The sequence below is a fragment of the Chaetodon auriga genome, chromosome 6, assembly GCF_051107435.1.
Source record: "Chaetodon auriga isolate fChaAug3 chromosome 6, fChaAug3.hap1, whole genome shotgun sequence".
Taxonomy (NCBI): domain Eukaryota; kingdom Metazoa; phylum Chordata; class Actinopteri; order Chaetodontiformes; family Chaetodontidae; genus Chaetodon; species Chaetodon auriga.
Genome location: NC_135079.1, coordinates 10,499,204 through 10,524,237, shown reverse-complemented (window position 1 = coordinate 10,524,237; position 25,034 = coordinate 10,499,204). Strand labels below are relative to the sequence as shown.

Below are 25,034 nucleotides of genomic sequence, written 5' to 3'. Positions count from 1 at the left end.
GGCAGCGTGCTGTGAGTGTAAATGTGAGTGTATGTGTGCATGTGTGTGCAGTCAGTTCCCTGTGCAAATGCGCAGTGAGAAAGACCAAAGACCTGCCCAGCCTGCACTGGTTCAGTGTTTTGGAGCCTAACCTGTGGGTCGGTGCACCACTGTGAAAAGCATGAAAACTGGGACCCCGCAGCTCACAGGACGAGTGAGAGGAAGGTGCGCACCAACGAGCTGAACCCTCAGGGTGAGCACAGATAAGGAGCTCTTTTTGCACTCATGCAAGACATTTTCGCTGCTTTCCCGATGCCAGACGAATGCCAGTCTTTTGAGTGTCTTTATGCATATTCTGATTCAGGCTGGGGGGGGATAATTTCTGCTTGTTTCACCAGAGGGATGTGCGCTTTGCAGAACAGTGTCCTCCCCTGTTGCTTATTTTAAAGTTGCGGCTCGCTTTTTGACAGTTAAGTTGTTACTGCTTGATTTATTTTTATTTCTCTCAAATGTAATGCAAAGCATCTTTAGTTACACTGAATCTCACATACTTTCCTCCGTCGCAGCTCATTACATTGGTTTTAATTAGAGGCTGCTCAGCTGGATTTCAGTCACAACTCATCAAGCGTCCTCCCTTGATCCTATTTGCAGAGTGCTGAAATGTTTTTTGTGGCTGTTTTTATTTGTGACAGTTGTAAAGGAGGAGACAGCTTTAAAATCTTATTACAGCTGTAAATGAGATGTGCAGCCAAGTGTTTTAAGACGCCAGTGCAACACAGTCCAAAACCACTTTATTGCACTAAATACAGACACAGCACCAAAAGATCTGTACGGTACAGGAATAAGTCTGAATATTAGTCAGTATTCCTGTCATATTGTCTGTTTGTTGTTAGTGGAAATGTTAAGCTTACAACAAAGGGGTCTTTAAATGAAGGCCTGAGGCAGCCCATTATGCTATGAAGTATTAAGTCAGGACAGTATCACAGCTCAGTATTTATGACACTCCATGTGTTGCATTAACAAACACAAGAGCAGTGTGTGTGCGATATGACTTATGATATTGTGGATATATAAACAAGCTTTGCGCCATCGGCTCTTTGTTTGTTTTCTATAATTGGATGTTATATCATACGGGAGATTATTCTGCTTTTGCTGATATTTTCTGTTGGAGACTTGAACTTTATTGACCACAGCCGGTGACACAATGTGATACCGGAATACAGCGCTCACACACGACATGCAAAGCACTTTTCTGCCACAGAAACATGCTGATTCCTCTCGTTTAAATGGACAAATCAGCCTACAGATCAGTTTACTGTTGTAGAGGAGAAAGGCATGAAGGTCGGCAAGGGTTAGGAGGACAGAGCCACTTTTGTTTTTCTCCTAATTGATGTGATGCAGAATATGCCTTTCCTGGAGCAATCTGCAGCCAACCATGGCAGTTTATGATGACTTCACTGAAGTCATGAGCTTCTCAGACTGAGAAGATGTATAGTTGGACGTCTCTGTACTTTTAATATCTGTGGGCTGTAAAGTCGATCTCTCCTGATGTTAATCCTGAGTCTGCCGTCAGATTCTGCGTCACATTCTGAAAATATCATCACTAGATGAAGCAGCAAGTTTAGCAGCAGACGGCACATAAAGCAGAGTGGTGGTGTTGGCTGTGTTTTTGGCCTGCAGCTGAGGAGGTCATGCTACACTGTGGTGAGAGGAACCAGGTATGTTTAACAACAGCTGGTTGTTTCTTTAGGCCTCTATCCTGGGAAAAGAGGGGGAAACCCAGTATGATGTTAATTCACGATCCTTTAGAGGAGAATGCCGCTTTTGAACTCTTTGTGTGCAATGCATTTTTCAGCTAATCCAAAGGGTTTTGCTGCCCATTGACAGATCTGTCAAATAATATGTTTTTATTTACACATACCATCAGTGAATGGGCTTGTATGAATGGGTCTTGTACTGTGAGACATGAGAAGTTGTCCCAGTGCCCTCGTTCTGTCTGTCAGCCTGCACCGCAGTGGACATGTGAATGTAGCACCTGTGTGTGAGTGCTGACCTCCAGAGTTTAGTGTGTGTTCGCAACCAGGAGCTCTTGTCCTCAGGAAGATAAGACGACCTTGGTTGGACATCAAGGTCCTGATGTCCAGCGTTGCACCACAGTGTGATTTGGTTACAGCCGACTCCAGGGGGACCTTGAAATGTTACACAGCTTTAAAGGTCAGATTCCTCACATTGTGTTACACTCCCTGGTATTTAGAGGAAATTTTCAGCCATCACAGACCATGGACTAATCGTTCCTGGCAGTTTCGCTTCCTTGTTTGAATATGCTCTTCTTATAATTTGCATCAACTATCCTGTCGCTATTTGCCTGCCACAGGGGAATGTAAGATGTTCCTGTTCGTGTCCAAACTGGAGGCAAAACTTTTTATACGCAACAACACGCTGCATTGTTTTCAACCCACGGCCTGAAGAAGAGTTTCATGACAACGAAACAGAAAGGTTACAACAGAGCAAAAAGTCCTATCAATCATATCTTTTGTCTTAATTCCTGAAATGAAGTGCCATGACAGCAGCCTTTGGACTAAAATAGGCCTTGAGTGAAAGAAGTCCTCAGTATCCTTGTGATGCCACCATGTCTTAGCCTTGAAGCTGTCTTCTCCATGTGCACTCTTTCCATGTCAGAGTAATGGCAGAGGTGATCGCAGCACCCGTGCCTTTGAGCTGTGAATATTAGCTGCGCAGCTGTCGATGTGTGTTGTTACTCTGCTCAGGTCTTACATCTGGTGCCCAGTTGTTTTGTCAATTACTCAGTTGTCTCAGCAGTAAATCCATTAATGGAGTGACACTGGACTGAAATGTGAAAGATTTTCACATTATAGCTCATACAGTGGCTGCTTTGGCATGCTGTTGCACGTTATTGGAAAAGACTGTGAGAAATGTCTCATTTGCTCAATGACTTCACTTTGCAGGCAGTAAGTAGCTGTTAAATATTGCTCTGAATATTGATGTCAAATGCAGTCTCTCCATCAGGCTGTAATGTAAGGCCTCTGCAGTGTGGACCGGACTGGATTGATTCAGTCTATATGACAGACTGTACCAGGGATTTTAGCGTAATCTGAAGGAGCTCTTTGTTTGTGTCTGATGTTGTTGAATAGAAGTCCTCTCTGTATGAGCCTGGCTGGGATAAAAGTGTCTCTTGTCCAGTGAAGAGGGGACAGGAACTGGGCTGTCAGGGTTCATGGGAACGTCTCATGTCATCAGGTGGACTGTAAACCAAACCAGGATTTGACAGAGAGGACAAAAGGACCCAGATCTCTTGTATGAATCTGATCCTCCTCTAGTCCTGTTGGGAATATTGGACCTGAATGTCAGCTGTTATTGAGGAATATTGTTGTGATGATTTAGATCATGAATTTCAAACAAAAATGCTCAGAGGGTCTTTATTTTCATGGGTGATTCCTTCTGTTATCATAATATATCATAACCTTTGTAGCTACTTAATGGTAATAGTATATAGATTAGAGCTGAAGTGATTTATTAGTCGATCATTTTAACCATTTTTCAATTAAAGAAAAACACCGTTCTTTGGTTTCAGCTTGTCAAGTAAGAGGGTTGACTGATTTCCTCTGTTTTACACTGTGGTCAACTGAACATCTTTGGGTTTTAGACCCTTTATTTTATTAATATAAGATATTTAAAGACACCACCCTGGACTCTGGGAAATTACAATCCCATTTTTTTCCCATTTCCATATTGATTTCCCATATACATTACATATAGCTATGTCTAAAGTTTCCTTTGCAAGCTCACACTGAAGCTTTACATTGTGTCAGTGTTTGTGTGTCTCATCCTCTTCCTCTTCCTCAGGCTATCAGTAGGGAACCATGTGCAGCTCCCTGAGTCCCAAACAGCCCAGTGGCCCCGGCCTCACAGACATGCAGCAGTACCACCAGTGGCTGGCCAGTCGGCACGAAGCCAGCCTGCTGCCCATGAAGGAAGACCTGGCCTTGTGGCTCACTAATATTCTCGGTAAGCAGCACATAAAGGCATGACTCATCTGACAACATCCTGCCTTCCTAAATATCTTTGCTTCTCAGTAAAACTATCATTTCTGTCACTGGAAGCTTTAGATCATAAGTCCATAGGCATAAGGGGATTCCAGTGCATATGTTTAATTATCAAGGCTCAGTACGATTAGCAAAAGAATATTGATTCACACAGACAAAGTGGGTCTACGTCTTGTTGAAATGTTTAATTTTATCTACTGGTACTTGCCATAAAATGGTTGTATTAGAAGAATGTATTTCAAAACAGAAGTAGTTATATCTTTTTTTGTTGCACTGCAGTGCCTCAGTTTAAGGTAAATCATTAATTTCCCTGAGAATTTGCTGACTTTGCTAACAAATACAAGGTGCTGTTGCTGATTCATTTAAACAGTGTCCTCACTTGGCCATGAAAGCATTCATTGAATGAGTATTGTTGATGTATACACCTCAGCACTGGACTGGAATCAATCTGAAGCTCATTACAAGCTTAAAATGTGTGAACCAGTTTCCATGTGCACACACTGTCCTGTAGATTTTCCTTAATTGAATAATGGGTATCATTAAGAGTTGATGAATAATGCACAGCCAGTGGTGAGAGAAGGCAGCAGAGGGGACCAAAGGGGAATAAATCACCCTGTATACTTCTTCAACAGTGGTGATAAAGCAAATGCATGAAGCACTGTGAGGATCAGGTTAGAATTCAGTGACTCAAATTATTGTGTGTGAAGAAAGTTTCAGGTTAGCACATGATAGACTCAGTATGTAATGTATGAATGTATGTATGAATGTAAAATAAAAACAGTTATTAATAGTAAAAAGACAAAATTAAAGACCTGCTTCCATGTGCTCCTCTAAAAGATGTCATTTGGCAGGTTTAACTGTGGCACCAGTGACTGATCAGTGTGGACACAAAAATGTACTTGCTAGCAAAACACAAATTCTTAAAATTCCTCCACCAGAGTAGGTTACAACGTAAGAATTGTTTGCTTAATTTCCTTGAGGCAAACTGTCTGTTAGCCAGTACTTTATCAGCATTTTAAGATTTAATAAAGACTGCATATTTTTAGGAGACACGGTCCACTGATCACCTCATTATTTGAGGTTTTTCTTCTAAATTTGCTTTTGTGCTACTCTAGCTGCACTTAATATGGCTAAAACTGTCCATCAAATGTGAAGGTGTTGCTCCATGGGACATTCTGCAGACTGCATGTGGTCCAACAGCCATTTCTCAAATCAACTGGAAGCCAATTAAGTTCCTGAAACTGACTCCCGCCTGTGTGTGAACAACTTAAAACAACTTCAGTATCTTCCCTGTTATCTCTGGCGCTCTGCATGTTTGCACTGGAACCAGCTGAGCTAGAAACCTCTGGTCTGCTGTGGAGAGCGATCAAGGACAAGAAGAGAGTTCAGAAGCACAAGCGTCCATGTGTTTCCAGTAAATACACAGCACTGAACCAGTTGGTTTAAGCCATGTTCTCTGTGTTGGGCACAAGAAAGAAGGAGCAGATATGCTTAGCGAGGTTCACAGCTTCAGGTAGGAGGAGCGGTGCGGTGTAACGATGAGTCCACTGATTGAGTGGGAGGCGGATGCTTGGTTATACCGATGAGTCATGTTTTTGTTGTGATGGGAAGCTGGAGGGACTGTGCAATTTATAGGACTGAGTATTTGAGTTTAAATGCTTCTTCGAGAGCCCTCTGGAATAAATTTCCCTCATACAGCGAAGCAGAGTTTGAGCATATAAGATGGGAGCTCGCTGAGTATTTCTCAAGATTTCAATCTCTGTTTTCTGGGCTCAATTACAACATTTGGAACTCATTAAACGTCGAACCCCAAGACCCCTCCTCCTATAAGAAACAGAAAGGGGATTTTAAAAAAATCCCTCCAGTTTCTTTCCACAGACACCCCCCTGCCACCACCTCCTATTTCAGAATGATCTAACTAAGAAGGAATGGTCCTCTGGAAGTCAGTCAACTGGACACCACATGTTGATCACTAATCTATCTCTGCAACTGTGCAGGATAATGAGGCATTACCGTGCACAATCAGATGTCCCCTTTTCATGTGACCTTGTATTTTGCCACCCAACAGTGTACTACCAGAAAATCCCCCCCCCCCGATTCCCCCAAGTCATGTTGTAATATTTTAACATTTGGCTTCTACAGAGCTGCCTAAGCCCAGCAGCGCAAGCCAAGCTCAATCAGCCAAGTGGTTTCTGAGAGTCAATAACATTGCTTCAAGTTCAGCTTCAACTGGGAACGGACTGGGGATTAAATTTTATATCCTTATGCTGTATATATATTCTAAAATGAGCATTTTTATGTTGAATTTATTGCTGGATTCTCAGCTTTCTTTATGTGTCCCCTGGTCAGGTCTGGAAATCACCGCCGAGAGCTTCATGGATCGCTTAGACAATGGCTTCCTGTTGTGCCAGCTGGCTGAGACACTACAGGAGAAGTTCAGGCAAAGCAGCGGAGACCTGCCTGCTCTTGGAAACAGCAAGGTGCGGAGAAACCGTAGGATTACAGTAGTCTAGCATGGTAACGGTTAAGGTGAAAACACTAATCTGGGAGCCAAATCTCATCTGACAGTGTTCTTCGACTGAGTTTGAATGATTCGATCGATTCTCAGAGGGGAACCATCAATCAGGCACATTAGATCATTGTGACTGGCAGCTATTATTTTAACAATTCTCCTGCTTGATTAGAAAAGAAAATGAAATCCAGACATCCATATTTAATGTCAGTTTGCCACATAAATAATGCAGTGGAATCAGGTTTTTCTGTGTAATTCATAGCAACCAGAGTCCTTGATGATAACAGTATTGATGTTTTATTGACTCTCACTGAGGCAGGAAACAGCCCAGGTTTCTGTCAATAAGATCAATAAAAGCTATACTTGTAGAGTGCCTCCCATTTCTAAGTGCTGATAATATAATATATAGTAATCTGAAGAGTAATAGAGAGACACTAAATAGCGTTATTTTTGATTTCCACCCTGGTTGGTTGGTTTGGTCAGTTCAGCAGCGACCATGAATCTCCAGAAAATAGTGCACAAAGGGTCTGATGGGGGATGGGGCCTGCAGCCTTCAGCAGGGAGAAAAGAAAAAACTGGTCAAAAAAAAAAAAATAAGGCTGGCAAGGACACATTAACTGATGGGGCCCCACATCCCCTGTGAGAATTGGCAGAAATGTTTATTTCTTGTGAGCCTTGAATGAAGGTTTAATGAATTTTAGAAGATTAAAGGGTGACCTTGCAAGTCATTGTTATTTAACCCAAGCAATCTTTGCAGTCGTGTATTTTAGAGGGTCAGTGCTCAAGAAAACAAACGGATTGGGATGCAAATCCTTAGACTGGATCAACTTCAACTTGCATCAACTTCAACTTCTACTGCAAAAGGTTTGATGTCTTCAGCATAAGAAAACATTCTAGAGACCAGTCTATAGAAGTCCAAATAGAGTTCATTTACACTGACTGCTCCTCAAACAGAAAATCTTAAAAAAAAGAGTTTGAAAATAGAAATAAAACTGCATTTAGTGTTGAATATGACTATAAAAGCAGTATCTTGTAGGCATGAATGCATTTTTTTAATATCTGTATTTACTGGCACGTTGAGCTGACGCCTGGTGTGATTACATCTTTCTAACAGAGGGAAACACTGATTAGGGCTCGTGTCTGTCCAGAGGAAAGGAAGCAAAAGACTCTTTTGTCGTCTCTTTAGTGAGAGTTGTTGATGTTTGCACTGAGGCATCACAGTGCTGATGACGATGGGTCTCCTGATCTCAGTGTGAGTGCAGCAGCACAGATGTGAGGAAATACTTGAGGTCAGTGACCGTGGGACGGCAGAGGAGTCACTGAAATAGAGGAGCCTATTGATGGTGGAGGAGAACAGAGAGACAGAGCAGAGGAGTCCTGAGACATATAGGGGTTTACCCTGACTTACAACTCAGGCTTTGAAAATCAAACGAAGTTGCATTATCATGTTTTATAGCGAGCGTGATTTATTGCTGTTTGTCCTCATTATAGCTCGTCATCACTCACATTATAGCTTTCAGTTTAATAAGTGATGAAAAGTTAATCACATCATCCATGCCTGATGTACTGTACCTCATCTTCTGTCAATCTAAGTTTATAGTTCATGTCAAACAATTGTTGCTTTTTATCAGCTTATCATGGCATTTTGTAAGCTGTAGCTGTTTACAGTTACAGTTTACCACTTTAAAGAGAACTCCCATCTGCTTTGAAGCCCCATTATTAGTTGGTGTGTGAAGTCGGACTAAATGCTTCCAGCGGAGAGAAACGATAAATCCCTTTGCAGATGCTGTCTTCTCACATGTTTACATAAATCAGTGTCAGCTGCAGATGAGTGAAGACAATATTTATTTCTTGCCATATCACTACCATGTGACAAGTTCAATACAACCCCCTCATTAACAGCTAAAATCTATTGCTATACTGTGTAAATGTGAAGCAGAAGTTCAGCGTTTTGGGAAATCTGCTTATTCTTTTCCAGGTAGAACATTGATAAAGTTGCACTCCAGTGCGTAGGATTTAGGGGAACATAGTATTCATGTTTTCATTAGTGTAGAATCACCTGAAAATTAGAATAATTGTGTTTCGTTACCTTAGAATGAGCTCTTTATATCAACAGAGCAAGCAGGTTGCACTGCCATGTTTCTACGGTAGCCCAGAACAGACAAACCAAACACTGGCTCTGGAGAGTGACTTTTGCATTTTTTGCTTTGTTAGCAGCCACTGTAGGTTCTTCATGCTCGTAAGAGGAGGGTGAGGTGAGGGGTATTCAGTTGGTTACAAGCTGCAGCTTCACAGCTAGATGTTACTAAGTCCTACATGGTGGCCCTTTAAATCTGAAACTACAGCTAGCACCTGGTTAGCTTAGCATGACAGGACAAAAGCTGAAAGTGGGGGGGGGGGGGAGCTAGCCTGGCTCTATCCAAAGATAACAAATTGCGCCTATAGTAGCTTACTAATTAACACATCAAATCTTATTTGTTTTACTGTGCTGAAATAGTTTGCTCCACAGCCTTAGAGAAGGTGCTGGTAGGCGGATTTTATAACCGTTGGGCAAAGTCAGGCGAACTGTTTCCCCTTGTTTCCAGTCTTTATTCTAAGATGAGCGAACTGGCTGCTGGCTGTCGCTTCATTTTTAGTGGACAGATGTGATAGTAGCATAATCTTTCCGCTAAAAAGCAAATAAATGTATCTCAAAATGTTGAACTATTCCTTTAAAAGTGTGCATGTGCAGCCGTGATGGTAGAGGTGTTGAGAATATACTGCAGGTCTTCATGAAGTTTCTTATCTTCCTGAGTGAAAGAAAATGATGTGATTTTAAAGCAAACTACTAAAGCTACTTCCTTGTTATTAGCTCTCATCCCTTTAAACATAATGTCTTCCAAATGTAAAGGTGCAGGTAATTCAGCAAGCCAAAAATAACAACATGCCAATCTGACTGTTAAATGAATCGACACTGGCAATGTGGTCGACATTACTTCTTCAGGAATGCAAAGTAATTCAACAACAGAAAGGATCCCAGAAAAAGTCAAAAGGAGAGCCTGGAAAGAAAAGAAAAATACCCACAAAAGCCTGCATATTTCCAGCATGAGCTCATTGCACCTTTCTCATAGCACAGACACACATATCCTGTATAAAACCACAGCAAGGCGCATAAATCTCCCCGAACAGACCGTGTGGGGGCTGAGACCCATAAGCATGTCATTTGATCCCGAATCATAGAAGGCCTGGTAAAGCAGCCCTGGTTTTCTAACCCGCCATCTCCCATATTGATCTGAACGGAAAAGGTCCTTGATCCTGAGCTGAAACCAGAGCCTTGGCAGATGGAGAAGAAATCAGTGTAGATAAAGAGTGTGTGGCTCTACGTTCTGATGGAAATTCTGGGGGTTGGGCTGCGCAAGTCACATTGGTAGCCCTTTGATTTCTTTGCGTCACACACAAACTAAAAGTCAATTCAGTGTCCAAGTACTATCCATCAATGAAATTTAGGGGATATTCTTCATCTTAGGTTCACATTTGCGTAGCGTACATGAAGACATCTGCTAACCTGTCCATGTCTCCAGCAGAGTATTCCCTATCAGAGGATACCGTGTCGGCAGAGCGCTCCCTCCGGTTCCTTTTTTGCACGGGACAACACAGCCAACTTCCTGGCCTGGTGTCGCAAGGTTGGAGTTGGAGAAACATGTCTGTTTGAGTCAGAGGATTTAGGTGAGTGTACACTCTTTCTGCAGTAAACACCAGAATGCTAGAAAATCATCAATGTTGGACAAGCAGGGCAGCCTACAAACAGGCTTCAGTTTCCTCACAGAGATACAACACAGTTGGGCTTTGGCTGTCACTGGCACTGCCGGGGCGCTGGACTCAGATTTCTATCACCTGTGAATGGCGTGATTGTGCAGGTAGAGTGTCACGCAGGTTGAACTGCTTCTCTCTCCTTCCCGCTTCAGCTCCTCTGACATCCACCTAAAGCTCACAAGGGCAGCGGTCTGCTGGGAGCACTGTGATGGGAGCAGCTCTACCTGACCATAAGTGTGCATCTCAAAGACTGTGCTCATGCACAAAATGTCTGGAATAAAACAAAGGGATCACAGACAGAAGGGTGTGAGCTAGTAAGAAAGTAGGCCAACGCTATGCAAATGTTTCCCTCAGCTCAGAGTAGGGACATTTTTCTCTCTTCCCTTTTCTCTCTCAGCATTTCATCTGTCTCTCTATTCATGGGAAGGAGTTTTTGCATGTTTTGTTGCTGAAATATGCTTGCAGTTATGGTATGCATGGACTGAAATACTGTCCTTACAATCAGGTGTACAGCATTTGACCCTGACAGTGACAGAAATACCTACATCATTCATGCATTCCTGTAATTCCAGAGTAATGGCTGATGGACCATCACTAAGCAATTTCAGCTATGCTAATCATTTGTGAAGGCCACGTTACACAAAGCAATCTATCGACACTGCACTGTCACATGCAGCGGACGCGTAATTGTGATATGAAATGTGAAAATACTTAAAAATGTAACAGCTGACACTGTTTTCTTTCTTTCTTTCTTTCTTTCTTTCTTTCTTTCTTTCTCTGGATGGATTTATCAGTTCAGCAGTATTTGTGACAACACCAGGTTTGCTATCATGCGGTGGATATTTTGTCTATAATGCATGGTGTGGCGTGTCACCTGTAGTGTGCCTCTTGCATCACTCTCATTGTCTGATCACATATTCAGCAAGGTTGAAATAAGCACCTCAAGCCTCCATTGTACGTATATTCATCCAGTGCTCATTTGAATTTGATTTGACACAAACAGGACTGCAGAGGAGAGCAACATCTGAATGCATGAAGCTCATTTTTGTGTGCTTCTTACCACTCATCATCACTCATTGTCTTTTACCATACAATGTCTACATACTGTAATTACCCAATGCTAAAGCCTCATCTCCTCCTGTAGTTCTTCATAAGCAGCCACGAGAGGTGTGCCTTTGTCTTTTAGAGCTGGGACGGATAGCGTCACGGTATGGTCTCACTTCTTATATTTTCTCTTTGTTTATTTCAGTTCATTCATGTCTATCTTTTCCATTTCCTTCTTTGGGTTGTTTTGTAGATATTTTCTGAATTCTACACTAATGGAATGACATTCGTCTTTGTTTCCTTGGTCTAGGTACAATGTGGAGCCTCCTGGCCTTATAAAACTGGAGAAAGAGATTGAACAAGAAGAGAAAGCACCGCTACCGCCTCCATCACCTGTATCTCAAGCTCAGCCCCACCCTCCATCTCCCTCTTTATCTCCCACCCCGTCTCCTTCCCCGTCTCCGACTCCCACCAAAGTCACCTCCAGCAAGAAAAATACAGGGAAGCTGTTGGATGATGCTGTAAGTTAGCTATAGTTTACTTCTGGTTTTGCTTTTGACATCAGGATGGAAACATTTGTAATATATTTATCTTTTTGTGTGTGTTACAGGTAAGACACATCGCTGATGAACCCCCCTGCAGATGTCCGAATAAATTCTGTGTAGAGAGACAGTCACAGGGTCGATACCGTGTTGGCGAGAAGATGCTTTTTATCAGGGTGAGTCTATTAAAATAAGGTTTAAATGTTTGCTGCATCAGCTCTTAGAAAATTTGAACAGTGGTGGGAAAAGTATTAAAATACTACAATGGAATTCAAAATGGAAATCCTGGTTTCTCTGTCTGTCTGTTGCTCATCTACTGTCCCTGAGTTCAATGTTAAAGTACTTGCCTGAGTATGCTACTTGTACTTCACTACATTTCAGATGCTAATATTGTACTTTTTATTTCACTACATTTATTTGACAGCTGTAGTTACTAATGGTTTTACAGATTAATATTTTACACACTAATCACATAATCAGTGTCGTCCAGCCTATTAGTTTGTCGAAGCGTGAAAAGGTTCAAATTAGCTCCACTTTGACCAGCTGCCACATAAACTTTTATGTACACATCAGTGTGTCAGTGGTAATAATCCAATGCTGTCTAATGAGTACTTTAACGTAGAATCTTTAGTACATTTTTCCAATAATTGTAATTCTACTTACATATATGTATACTATTTGTTATCTTATCATCTAACTATGCATTACAGTATCAGAAAAAAACTTTACTCTGCAAAATAATTGGTAACTGTATGCTGGATAATTAGAGTAAAAGTACAATATTACCCTCTGAAATGTAGTGAAGTAAAAGTATAACTTGGATAATAATCAAGCAAACACCAGTGTCTATAAACTGAGCTGCACATGAAAATATATCTCAGTTAAACGTGTTTTCTTACTCGATGTGTTTTATTTGGTTGAAATATTTACAGCAGAACACAAAAACAAAGAAAACCTCACAAAAACGACACAAAAGTTCATATTTCTGCTGATGCAATTTCATCCATTCTATTCATTTTCAAGTCACTTTGGGATTGATAACAATGAAGTCTCACAGCGCAGCGCAAACCCCTCTCCACTCACGCAGCATATGGCAGCACGTTGATGCTTGGGGCTGGCTTTGGGATGAAAGTAACCCATTGTGTCTGGAGAGCCCACCTTTGCCGTGAGGTCTCATTTACTGGTAATGATATTCCGACCGTGTCCATCTCCAGCCAAACATTGTGCGGCTCCCAGGCTGCAAAAGGAAAATAACATCCACACATTTCCATATGATGCCATGACCAGGTTATTACTTGGAAAATATTTCACTGAGCTGCATCACCCAATCCTGGCTATTGCATTAATTACATCTCATAGTCACACTGACTCCATCAGCTCAGGAAATGTTACTGGACTTTCTGTGAGTGGAGGGATGAAGAGTGTAAGAGAAAGATAAATGAGGGCTAACACAGCTTGATTAGGGAAGTAGCATTGGTCCCCTTGGGATTCTGGTTACTTGGCAACCCACAACCAGGATTCACACCTCTAAGTATGTGATTCATGGCAGCCGTACGCTTAGGATGTGAAGACGTTCAAAAGAGAGTTTACTCTTGAGTGTCCTCTGCTGTCGGCCCTTTGTATTGCAACTACAGATGTCCAATCTCAACCAAATCAAATCTCAGTCATTGTAAGGTTTTGGATGAACAAAGCTGTTTTCAGACGTTAGTGAGGACAGTGAGGTTCAATTTCCTGCTAGAATAACATCAACAACATAAATCTAAATATGTATCAAGACATCATTTGTTGACTTTTCAATGACTGAATGCTTCAGTCTTCACTGTGTTGCTGAGCAACCAAGGACAAATGGTGAGAAGCTCACACTGTTGTTCCAGTGCAGTCTGGTGTACAGCGTACAGTCTGCACCACGCTACGTGCCAAGTTCATTTATACTGCATGTATCCAAACCAAAGGAAGAGCAAAAGAAGAGGACAGACATGCACTAGGCGGTGTATGCACAGAGCACGCAGCTCGACAGTAGTAGAATCTCACTAAACTACATGTGTATTACCACGTGTTGTCATGTGCACAGTTACAGTGTGTGACATACATCATTCGAACAGGCCAGAGTCAGTGTTAAACCTCCATTCCTCTGTCTCTCAGCCAGCACAGACAAGATGCTTTAATTAAAATTCCTCAGATGGTTTTACCTCCCAGCAGCTGCTTCCACTGAAAAGGCATGAATACAGTAAGGCCAAGTCTGTAGGCAGCCAGAGAGTGACGACAACAGTGGCGTGCAGCACATATAAGAGTCTACTCCACAATTATCTGTACATCAGAATCAGAATCAGAATCAGAAAAAGCTTTATTGCCAAGAATGCTTTTACACATACGAGGAATTTTTTCTGGTGAAATTGGTGCATGACACATCTACTAAAATATGACACATCTACTAAATAAGAGCATAAAAAATAACAATTTAAATATATATACAGAAGTCTGTTATTGTTAGAAACACAGTACTGTTTTTCAGAAAGAAGTCCAAGTTGAGCGTTAATGTAACGCATAGAGTTATATTTATATCACTCAATGTGACAGAATGAGTCCGAGGTGGAATGTGAAGAGTGTCAGGGGGGGTTCCGGGCCTTGTTGGTAAGGCTGACAGCAGACGGGAAAAAACTGTTCTTGTGGCGTGAGGTTTTGGTCCTGATGGACCGCAGCCTCCTGCCAGAGGGGAGTGGCTCAAAGAGTTTGTGTCCGGGGTGAGAGGGATCAGCCACAATCTTTTCTGCACGCCTCAGGGTCCTGGAGGCGTACAGGTCCTGAAGAGATGGTAGATTGCAGCCAATCACCTTCTCTGCAGACCGAATGACACGCTGCAGTCTGCCCTTGTCCTTGGCGGTGGCAGCAGCGTACCAGATGGTGATGGAGGAGGTGAGGATGGACTCGATGATGGCTGTGTAGAAGTGCACCATCATTGTCTTTGGCAGGCTGAATTTCTTCAGCTGCCGTAGGAAGTACATCCTCTGCTGTGCTTTCCTGATGAGGGAGCTGATGTTCGGCTCCCACTTGAGGTCCTGGGAGATGATAGTTCCCAGGAAGCGGAAAGACTCCACAGTGTCAATAGTGGAGTCACAGAGGGTGATGGGGGCGGGTGAGGCTGAGTTCTTCCTGTAGTCCACAACCATCTCCACTGTCTTTAGAGCATTTAGCTCCAGGTTGTTCTGATTGCACCAGGTCACCAGATGGTCAACCTCCCACCTGTAGGCGGACTCGTCGCCATCAGAGATGAGTCCGATGAGGGTGGTGTCGTCCGCAAACTTCAGGAGCTTGACAGACTGGTGACTGGAGGTGCAGCTGTTCGTGTACAGGGAGAAGAGCAGAGGAGAAAGAACACAGCCCTGGGGGGATCCGGTGCTGATGGTCTTAGCGTCGGAGAGGTGTTTCCCCAGCTTCACGCACTGTTTCCTGTCAGACAGGAAGTCTGTGATCCACCTGCAGGTGGAGTCAGGCACGCTCAGCTGGGAGAGCTTCTCCTGAAGCAGAGTTGGGACGATGGTGTTGAAGGCAGAACTGAAATCCACAAACAGGATCCTAGCGTAGGTTCCTGCGGAGTCCAGGTGCTGGAGGATGAAGTGGAGGGCCAAGTTGACTGCATCGTCTACAGACCTGTTGGCTCTGTAGGCAAACTGCAGGGGGTCCAGGAGAGGGTCAGTGATGTCTCTGATGTGTGAGAGCACAAGGCGCTCAAAGGACTTCATGACCACAGAGGTCAGGGCGACGGGTCTGAAGTCATTAAGTCCTGTGGTCCTTGGCTTCTTGGGAACAGGGATGATGGTTGAAGACTTGAAGCAGGCTGGCACGTGACATGTCTCCAGTGAGGTGTTAAAAATGTCTGTGAACACTGGGGACAGCTGATTAGCGCAGTGCTTCAAGGCAGATGGGGAGACAGAATCCGGTCCAGCTGCTTTCCGGGGGTTCTGTCTCCTGAAGAGTCTGTTGACGTCCCTTTCATGGATGGAAAGAGTCGTCACTGAGGTGGGTGGGGAGGGGGAGGGGGGGGCCTTTAAGGTGGGCATTGGTGGAGGTGACTGGAGCTGGAGCTGTTCAGAGGTGTCGTGGGGGATGGTTGCTGGACTGTCCCTTTGTCTTTCAAAGCGGCAGTAGAACTGGTTCAGGTCGTTGGCTAGGCGTCGATCGTTGATGGAGTGGGGGGCTTTAGGCTTGAAGTTAGTGATCTGCCTGAGCCCTTTCCAGACAGACGCAGAGTCGTTAGCTGAGAATTGGTGTTGGAGCTTCTCAGAGTACAGCCGTTTAGCCTCTTTCACCGCCTTGCTAAACTTGTACTTCGACTCTTTGTATCTGTCTTTGTCCCCACTCCTGAAGGTCTCTTCCTTTGCCAACCTTAGCTGCCTGAGTTGGGCTGTGAACCAGGGTTTGTCATTGTTGTAACTCACCCTGGTGCGTGATGGAACACAGCAGTCCTCACAGAAGCTGATGTAGGACGTCACAGTCTCCGTGTACTCATCCAGACTGTTGGTAGCAGTCCTGAACACATCCCAGTCAGTAGAGTCCAAACACGCCTGGAGATCCTCCACAGCCTCACTGGTCCACTTCCTTGATGTCCTCACTACAGGTTTGCAGAGCTTTAGTTTCTGCCTGTACGCAGGAATCAGGTGCACCATGACGTGGTCAGAGTGGCCCAGTGCAGCACGGGGGACGGCGTGATAAGCATCCCTGACGGTGGTGTAACAGTGATCAAGAATGTTCTCCTCTCTGGTCGGGCATTTGATAAACTGTCTGTATTTAGGGAGTTCGTGGGTGAGGTTACCTTTGTTAAAGTCGCCAAGGACAATAACTAAGGAGTCCGGGTTGGTCCGCTCCACACACAGTATCTGGTCCGCGAGCATACGCTGTGCGTCCTGCACGTTGGCTTGCGGCGGGATGTAAACGCCGACCAGAATGAATGAAGCGAACTCACGGGGTGAATAAAAAGGCTTACAGTTAATGGTGAAAGATTCCAGGTCAGGAGAACAGTGCTGCTGGATCACTGTCACGTCCTTGCACCAACCACTGTTGATGTAGAAACAGATTCCTCCACCTTTAGTTTTGCCGGAAAGTTCCGTGTCTCGGTCCGCGCGGTGGAGTTGGAAGCCAGCCAGCTGCAGCGCAGAGTCCGGTATTAATCCACAGAGCCACGTCTCGATGAAGCACAAAACCGCAGATGAAGAAAAGTCCCTGTTTTTACCCAACAGCAGTTGTAATTCCTCCAGTTTGTTGGGCAGTGAACGCACGTTAGAGAGAAATATTCCCGGTAACGCTGTGCGTAGTCCGCGCTGGCGAAGGCGCACGAGCGCGCCGGCTCGTTTTCCTCTCCTCCGGCGTTTCACTGCGTGAGCAAGGGTGAGCACACCTTTGACCAGTATGTCCAAAATTTCCACTGTTGGGAGCAGAAATTTAGGAAATAAATCCTCTGGTGTCGCTCCCCTGATGTTCATGAGCTCTTCTCTGGTGAAAGAGCTCCGGGTACCGTCACAAAAAACAGAGTTAAAACACAAAACAAAACAAAACAACGCGCACCAACACACCGAGGCAGCCGTCCGCGGCGCCATCTTGATCCAAGATCCTTTTCATGCCTGAGAGACTGACCTTCTCAGCTCCTGGAATAAATGAGGTGGTTGTAGCCTCAACAAGGGGGCAGAGTAACATCACAGTGTTTGTGAGAAGTGCTGTCCGAGCTCAGCCTGGGGCCTCTGTCCTTCTCTGGCCTGCTGAGGAGGGAATGGGCTCCAACAAGGGTCTTGTCCCAAAGCAGCGTGATTGAAAGCCCTCTGCATCACACAGAGCCATTAAATCCACACTCACAAAGCCTGAAGGCCTGGCGCTGGTGATTGGAAGCACTGCCCCACCAGTGCCCTCTTGATTGATTCTTTTAAGAGGCTTATAAATGTTGAATGCTATGCTGCTGCAGGGCAGGGAGCCTCATATCCAGCCAGACTGAGGTGACAATCTCATGAGGTAGTTTACCCTTTTTATCAAACAATTCAGTTTGGTGTTTGTCTGGAACATTGTCCATCTGTTTGTGTTTCTAAAGACACATATGGGCCTTTTTTTTTTTTTCTTTTTAAATATTTCGTCTTAGAGGGGCAATCAGTAAACAAGCTGGTTTTAATAGAGGTGTAATGGCATGTTAATGAGGCAGGGGGGTTAATGCTCCATAGTGAAGCAGACATGTTTTATGTCTACAGCATCTGGGGAATGTGAGCGTCTGAGCATCCAGTTTATCAGAAGCTTTGATTTCTTCTTCTCCTCATTATAATGGTTGATATCACCATGGTACCCAACCTTGAGAATGTGCCCTGACCACGCAGGCGGCATCATTTTGAAGCAAATGTTGCAGATCAAACCATGAAAAACACTGCTGCATATTTATGCAGCCATGCTCGCGACCTGATAACCGTGAAAGTTTGTTCAGACACTCATGGTCCCCAGAGGATGAATCCTACTGACTTCTCCTTTCGCGCCACCATCAGAGTTTTCAACTGTCCAGTGAAAACTCTACTAAATGGAATGGCACAAAACTTTGTACAGACGTTCATGGTTCCCTGATGAAGAATCCTAATGGCTTTACGGCTCCCCTCTTTCTCCTAGAGCCACCTTGAGGTTTGCCTTTGTGGTTTTGAGTGAAATAGTGAATTCCTGCCTTTAGAGTCATTATCATTCCAATATGTTAGTTTATGACTCAAGCCTACTTGCAAAAGTAATGACAATCAGCTGTGTCTAATGCTAATTAGTAAATGTTAGCATAATGTCATGCTGAACTAAGATGGTAAACATTATACCTTCTTAGCATTAGCTTGTCAGAATTGTCATATGACCATGTTAGCATGCTGACATTAGCATTTAGCTCAAAGCACTGCTGTGCCAAAGTCTCACAGAGCTGCCAGCATGCTGTGGACTCTTACACTCGTTTATTATGTAATTCCAGACATCAGTGAGATGAATCAATCATTCTGTACTTGGCCATAGCCTGCTCAACACGGCATTAGGCTGGTAAGAGATGGAGAAAGCTTCCCTCCAGGGACATCAACCAGTCCGAGGCCCCAAACATCAATCAACAACCTCGTGCATCAAAGCCATGCTTAACTGTTTCTTCTGCCTGGGAACCAAAGCCTCAATCAGTGAAATGGCATTAGTCCTATAGAGGGAGGGGCTCAGCTTTGACACACTGACATTAGAAGCGGCATTATAATCCCATTTCTCTCTACAGATGCTGCACAACAAGCATGTGATGGTGCGTGTTGGCGGAGGCTGGGAGACCTTTGAGAGCTACCTGCTGAAACACGACCCATGCCGCATGCTCCAGTTCTCCCGGGTGGAGGGCAAGACGTCCCCCATCAGCAGCAGCAAGTCCCCCAACATCAAGGACCTCACCCCTGACAGCTACCTAGTGGTGGCAGCCCACTACCGCAGCAAAAAGTGAAGACATGAGACTGAAAAGTGCCATTAACAGACCTGACACAGAGGATGACTTCTTGCCATTGTTTACTGCCTAATGGATGAGGCTAGGTAACATATGCCTGTTCTGGTACATATTATGGCTACAGACACCACTGCATTCCTGGAAAACACACTTGTTTCATAGTAGTGCTTTGGTTTGGTTTTCTCTGTCTAAGAGAATTCAGTACAAAGGATGTTTGTGAGCAGGTGAAGCATGTAGTCACACCAGTGGGGCCTTAACAGTGTGTTTTATTAAGTTTTACAGTCCAGTGAAAAGCTCTGAGAGATGTGTCAGTCATTGCAACAAAGCCTAATGAGTTCACTGGCTAAAAGTGAGGCTGTACATTTTCAATCACTCATTGTATTTTAAGCAATATATATATATATATATATCACCTATAGTCAGTAGAAACTTTACAGGTTGTAGCACACCTGCTCCTTTCTTATAGTCAATCAGGCCTATGGTGCCTGTCTGTATTTGTTGTACATGCTATAGTAAGAACTTTTTCTGAATGACATTCAGTAAGTGGTGAAAGTTTCAGGACATCTAAGAAGACAATATTCTTTGGCAGCCTGGCATGTGATAGTAGAAAGCTGTTTGACGGATATTATTATCCTAAATGCTTTGTGGTACATTCAATACAAGGGTGGCTCTGATTTAACTTAAACTGGGACATTAGAATTAATAGTGGAAACCTTGCTGCCCAAAGAAATGTAATTACCCAAATCTTTTAATTATCGCCCTCTGTACTCTCCAGTTTTCCACTCTGAAAACTGCCAAACCTCTTCTAGAAACCAAACATGGGTCATAAAATGTTATGGCTTTTATTTTATGATCTTTTATCATTATTATTATTATTACACTGAGAAAATGGAGCAATGCTTAGATTGTTTACATGTTGAATAACTATGCAATGCATTTTTATACTATTAATCATTTTAATAATTATTATTATGAAGACTCCTGTTTTGTATAATTTCTATTGTAAGAACATGGACAATCACCTGTACAAGATGCAGCATGTAGTTAAATTGAACCTCACTGATTTGTGATTGATAATCATATTCAATTTGTTGTGTTACTGACCCCTAGAGGTAGTGCAATCATTGAAACTTGAATAATAATCTTTCCGAGGTGTATAGTCTTAACATTTAATAGATGTAATTCACATTATTGTTCTTTTTTCCCTGTAAAATGAATGTGGGTGTGGTTTGGAATCCAAATAACCCAAATAAAGTACATATGTCCATTTTCTGTTTTTAGATGTAAATTTTCAATAAATTCTTGTTGTTAGACTTGACTGGAATTAAACCCTTATTTAAATATGAAATACGGAGACTGAAAAATATTTGCAAGTGTTCAGTGGGATCAACTGTAAACTTCTACAACTTAAACATGCATGTTTCATATTGTATCACTGCTTAGATGAACTAAATCTAAACCTTCTATGAACTTGAATCATTTTACTGTAAAACTTCACTCATGAAACCCACACGAGTAGCAGAAATGTGATTTATTGTAGCAAATAACATTGGCTGAATTTCCTGTTCTACAAAACGTCAAGAGCACCGGAAGCATTTGAGGATCAAGTGAAGGCTGTAAGAAATGCACTCAGATAAGCAAGTCAAAGTAAATACTTCACTACGCACTGTACACACTCCACTTCTTCTTTTCCTTCTGTTTCCTCATTGTAGTGTGTGAGCAAGCATATATGCTGTTCACCAAATGTTGACAAACTGTGTGCAAATAAATGTTTAACGGAAGCTTCTGTTTGTCATATGGCAATTCACACGAACACGTTCTATATCTCGTTTAAATTAAGCAGGCATCACATCAGTGTTTTTGCATACAGCGTAATTCAATAAACTCAAATTGTGCAGAGAAAACAAAACAAAAAAGGCTCTATTGAAGGAGCAGAGACAAGTGCAGAGTGCTGTAGGGTCGCTGAGGGCGCCTCCTTTTCATTTTCAAAGGTTGGAGAATATTTCAGTGTTAGTATTCTGCAGCTGCTTCCCCTTTTTTCATGTATGTAGGTTGTGCTTTAACATAACATCAACTTACACTGCCTTCATTCATTAACAAGGACTCCCATGTTGATGTGCTGGTTGTGAAAATACTCCAGGAACAGGCATTACTAGCTCAGGACATACCTATGAAGTCATGGTACTGTTTGCACTGGTCTTTGTGTTGCCAACAAATAGAGCCCTTAACAAGGTGAAATGAGTGTATAGTCATCCAACATTAAGCACTTCTTTGTAAACATAAACTGTCTGACTTGTGAAATGTGTCATTTGAATAATGGATTTTTGGAGAAGTCATACAAAACGTAAGGTGGCTAATGTGGATTTACAGTGAATATTGATCCTCGATCATGAAAACCAAAAACAGTGCTGTGAAAAAGCTTTAGTGTTGAGACACTGCTGGACTTCACAATCATATTCTTTTGTGTTAGCTAATGTCAAACCAAATCAAATCAAACTGTTACAGCAGGATGTGCATTTGCTTGGACATTTCTGAGTCATCCCTGACTCGTCCAAAGGTCCAACCCGGCTTGTGTAACTTGGCAACGAGGGAGCAAGTCCTGCTGTCCTGTCTGTAATCACTTCAGATTGTTTTGCACGAAGCATGACGACTGTGGCCGTTTGTCTCACAACATCATAAAAGAGGCAAAGAAATGTATTTTAAAAAATGGACAGCAGTTCAAACATCTTTCAGGTCATCTTGCAGCGATACTTCACGTTGTTTTGGACTTCTGAGTTTAAGACTTCAGGTTTTACCATGTAGAATTTCAGCCCACCTGCCACTAGAGAACAAAGAGGGACAACCATGAGAACCATCTCAAAAATTTGCGTTTGTGTAATATTTTGACATTACCTCTTACTGGGTTTAAGGTTACTATATTACAGTTTAAGATTACAGCTGAGTAACACATTAAAAAAACATGATTTGACTGCTTTATGGTAAACACCGAATGCATCGACCTGTCCCTTCCATCTGTTTAGCAGAGTGATCAATGATACTGATTGGACTGGACCTCAGGAATGACACTAATGATGCTCCTGTTGTCAGAGAAATCCCACAGCTTGAGGGTAAACACAGAACTAACCTTCAACCCGCCGCCACCCGACACAGAGGTGGTCATCGCCTGTTTCTCAATCTCTTCCTGTTTTTTCCTTTTCCTCTCGACTGCCTCTGGATTTTTAACACCCCTGTATGTTGTCTGGGAAAGACAGTGGAATACGATTGAGCACTAACAGGCAAAGGCTTTATTAAAAAAGTGCTCATATCTTGTTTACATGTTGAAAATACATACAAGCAGAGAAGCATTATTATTTTACCACAACATTTTAAAAAACAAAGCATGTTAAAACACGATAGCAAAAGGGCATTCAACTGCCAAATAAGGCGATTCAGGTGAAGGATGGAGCAGCTGCCTGAGATGTGACTGAGGGATAGGGCTCAATGCTTTCATCTGTGGTAGTAGAAGTGTGAATTATCAGGGTGCCAAGAGGTTCAAAGATGGAAACAGTGACTTGGAGCAGAAACGCGTGGGAGATGAGCCAATCCAAAAGACTCACCCGGCCAAGAGTTTTCATTCTGGCCCGTGTCTACTCACCTTGATACAACTTTAGCATGGCTCTTACGGGTTTGCAAGTGTCTTTTCTGTACAATAGAAAAATCACTCACTACAATGTCAAGGGCATCTACCTTGCATGGGATGTATTATATTCAACAGAGGGCTACAAAGTTATACTGTACTCAGTTACCACATTATTAGGTACATCTGGCTAAAACAAATGCACTCTGACCAACCCTGCAGTAAATCATATCTTTGTAAAGGTTATAATGTTTTTTGTTTTTGAGGAAACAAGAGAAGTGTTGAGCTTTTTGGTTATTTTGGAGGCTGTGAAGTGTTTTGCTGTTGAACTGCAGGGTGTGACACGGACAGGTGTTTCTAATGAGTCTAGATGAAATGTCAGTCACACCTCTCAACACACAACAAACGCCACCTTCACGACGATAGGATTTATTCCAGGGGTGTTGTCTTTTAGCTCGACATGCCTAATAACCAAGTGCATCAATGCACTGCTCTGAGTGTTTTTAGCTCTTCACACATTGATAAACAGACACAACCGGCTTTAAAATATCCCACCTCTTTTTGTCTCTTCTCAGCGGCCTCTGCTAATTGTCGTCTTCTTGTCTCCTGAAAGAAAAAAAAAAAAAACACATGACACATGAAAACTTATAAGCTACAACTGAAAGCAAGCAAGCTGGCTGTGCTGGGCCTGGAGCATACTTAACATGCCAGCGTTTGCAGAGGCTAAACACAGACAACGCCTCCCGAGCATTACCTATTAGGGCCTATTGGTGTTCGACATATGATGAATCAAACATGGCGTTAGTTTAAATGACAACTGATATTGCGTATTGGAAAACAAATGCGACATTCTGACTTAATGTTATCTAGTGACACAGTCGGTGATAAAAGTTTTAGTAAATTCACTTACTGGATCTGGAGTGACAACAACGTCGTCCGCTGCTCCACCAAGGCACGGTAAGCACATCCCCATACTTGAGTTGTTATTCCAGGCAGAAAAGCAACATAAAATTAAGTTATCAGGGTCTCGATTTAGCCTAGCTACCTATCTAGCTCACTAAGCTCGCTGGTGAGCCAGTTTCAAATGGCTGGGCTGACAGTTAAGGCTACAGAAGCAGCAGCTTCTACTCCTAACGGCTGTTGATGGGTCGTTTGGCATTACGTTACCGTTAGCTATCTGCTTCTGTTAGCTACGGTAACGTTAGCATTCTAGCTAGCAGCTCGCTTAGGCTACCACTACGTCTCCAAAACACCTATTAAATTATTTCTCCTCACACCTCTTGTTTAATCGCGTCGGCATTTGGAAAAGGTCCGTTTGAAAGTCGGGCGTCTTGAGCAATTTTTTCCCTGTGAGTTTGTTTTGGTTGGAGTTCAACTGGCTGACTAACAGGCCGAGGTAAGTTATGTTCAATAACCTTAAATTAGAGTTTTCAGCTAGCATACTGTTTTACTAAAGTAACCAAACGGTCATGTCCGCAACCAAACACTACGGGAGTACTACACTTCTACATAGTTAATGGACCATAAGCCGTTGTAGCCCTGACTTCATTGTGTTAAAATGTGTTCACTGTAGAATAATCTGTGTAGCAGGATTTTGAACGCAGCTCAGTGTGACAGAGGTGGGCGGATACTTCACGCTGGTCTTCTGATAGCTGGTCCAACAGCGCCACCTTGTGGTTAAGAACAAGAGGAGCGTAATAGTTTCCATGGAGGTCACTACATACTGATGGTGGGACTGCAAATCACTCACGAACGGCGAAATAAATGCAGACAAGGGATCAAAATATAGAAAGTTGAAGAGATTCACTGCATTCATTACCCTTTAATGGGATAGATTAAAAATGAACGAGATAGGAAAACTAAAAAATATAATATCAATACAATACCTAGGGTAACCGATTCTATAGGCTGAGTGTCACCAGCGTAATTAACCTACATGCAAACAGATTATGCCAATACAATCCACCAAATGCAAGTTAAACCTACGTTTACAAGAGTAGACAGACTCTTCTCTTGTTTCACT

At 42.9% G+C, this 25,034-nt stretch overlaps 2 protein-coding genes across 5 annotated transcripts; one reads left to right on the top strand and one right to left on the bottom strand.

Annotated features, from left to right (window-relative positions):
• gas2a (growth arrest-specific 2a) lies at positions 1 to 20,920 on the top strand. Of its 3 annotated transcripts, none has more exons than XM_076732543.1 (8): positions 1 to 232; positions 3,844 to 4,005; positions 6,393 to 6,523; positions 10,119 to 10,260; positions 11,492 to 11,555; positions 11,702 to 11,912; positions 12,002 to 12,109; positions 19,183 to 20,713. In XM_076732543.1, the coding sequence occupies exons 2-8, from the start codon at positions 3,861 to 3,863 to the stop codon at positions 19,393 to 19,395; spliced, it is 1,014 nt and encodes a 337-aa protein (XP_076588658.1). In that variant the 5' UTR covers positions 1 to 232; positions 3,844 to 3,860; the 3' UTR covers positions 19,396 to 20,713. The 3 variants fall into 3 exon arrangements, with proteins under 3 accessions (XP_076588658.1, XP_076588656.1, XP_076588657.1); XM_076732541.1 differs by having other exon boundaries at positions 77 to 232; positions 10,116 to 10,260; positions 19,183 to 20,920; XM_076732542.1 differs by having other exon boundaries at positions 142 to 204; positions 10,116 to 10,260; positions 19,183 to 20,712.
• svip (small VCP interacting protein) lies at positions 20,909 to 24,561 on the bottom strand. Of its 2 annotated transcripts, XM_076732544.1 has the most exons (5): positions 24,289 to 24,561; positions 23,922 to 23,985; positions 23,567 to 23,617; positions 22,520 to 22,633; positions 20,909 to 22,216 (listed from the first exon to the last, which is right to left on the bottom strand). In XM_076732544.1, the coding sequence occupies exons 1-5, from the start codon at positions 24,450 to 24,452 to the stop codon at positions 22,202 to 22,204; spliced, it is 408 nt and encodes a 135-aa protein (XP_076588659.1). In that variant the 5' UTR covers positions 24,453 to 24,561; the 3' UTR covers positions 20,909 to 22,201. The 2 variants fall into 2 exon arrangements, with proteins under 2 accessions (XP_076588659.1, XP_076588660.1); XM_076732545.1 differs by lacking the exon at positions 24,289 to 24,561 and having other exon boundaries at positions 23,922 to 24,128.
• Between the last annotated feature and the right edge of the window lie 473 nt (positions 24,562 to 25,034).

Coding starts and splice junctions, on each gene's coding strand:
- svip (XM_076732544.1), bottom strand. CDS start 24,452: ATGCTAGCTGAAAACTCTAATTTAAGGTTATTGAACATAACTTACCTC. Junction 23,986..24,288: donor CCGACGCGATTAAACAAGAG/GTGTGAGGAGAA, acceptor TAACAACTCAAG/TATGGGGATGTGCTTACCGT. Junction 22,634..23,566: donor CTGAGAAGAGACAAAAAGAG/GTGGGATATTTT, acceptor TGTCTTTCCCAG/ACAACATACAGGGGTGTTAA.
- gas2a (XM_076732541.1), top strand. CDS start 3,861: ATGTGCAGCTCCCTGAGTCCCAAACAGCCCAGTGGCCCCGGCCTCACA. Junction 6,524..10,115: donor CTGCTCTTGGAAACAGCAAG/GTGCGGAGAAAC, acceptor CCATGTCTCCAG/CAGAGTATTCCCTATCAGAG. Junction 10,261..11,491: donor GTTTGAGTCAGAGGATTTAG/GTGAGTGTACAC, acceptor CTCCTCCTGTAG/TTCTTCATAAGCAGCCACGA.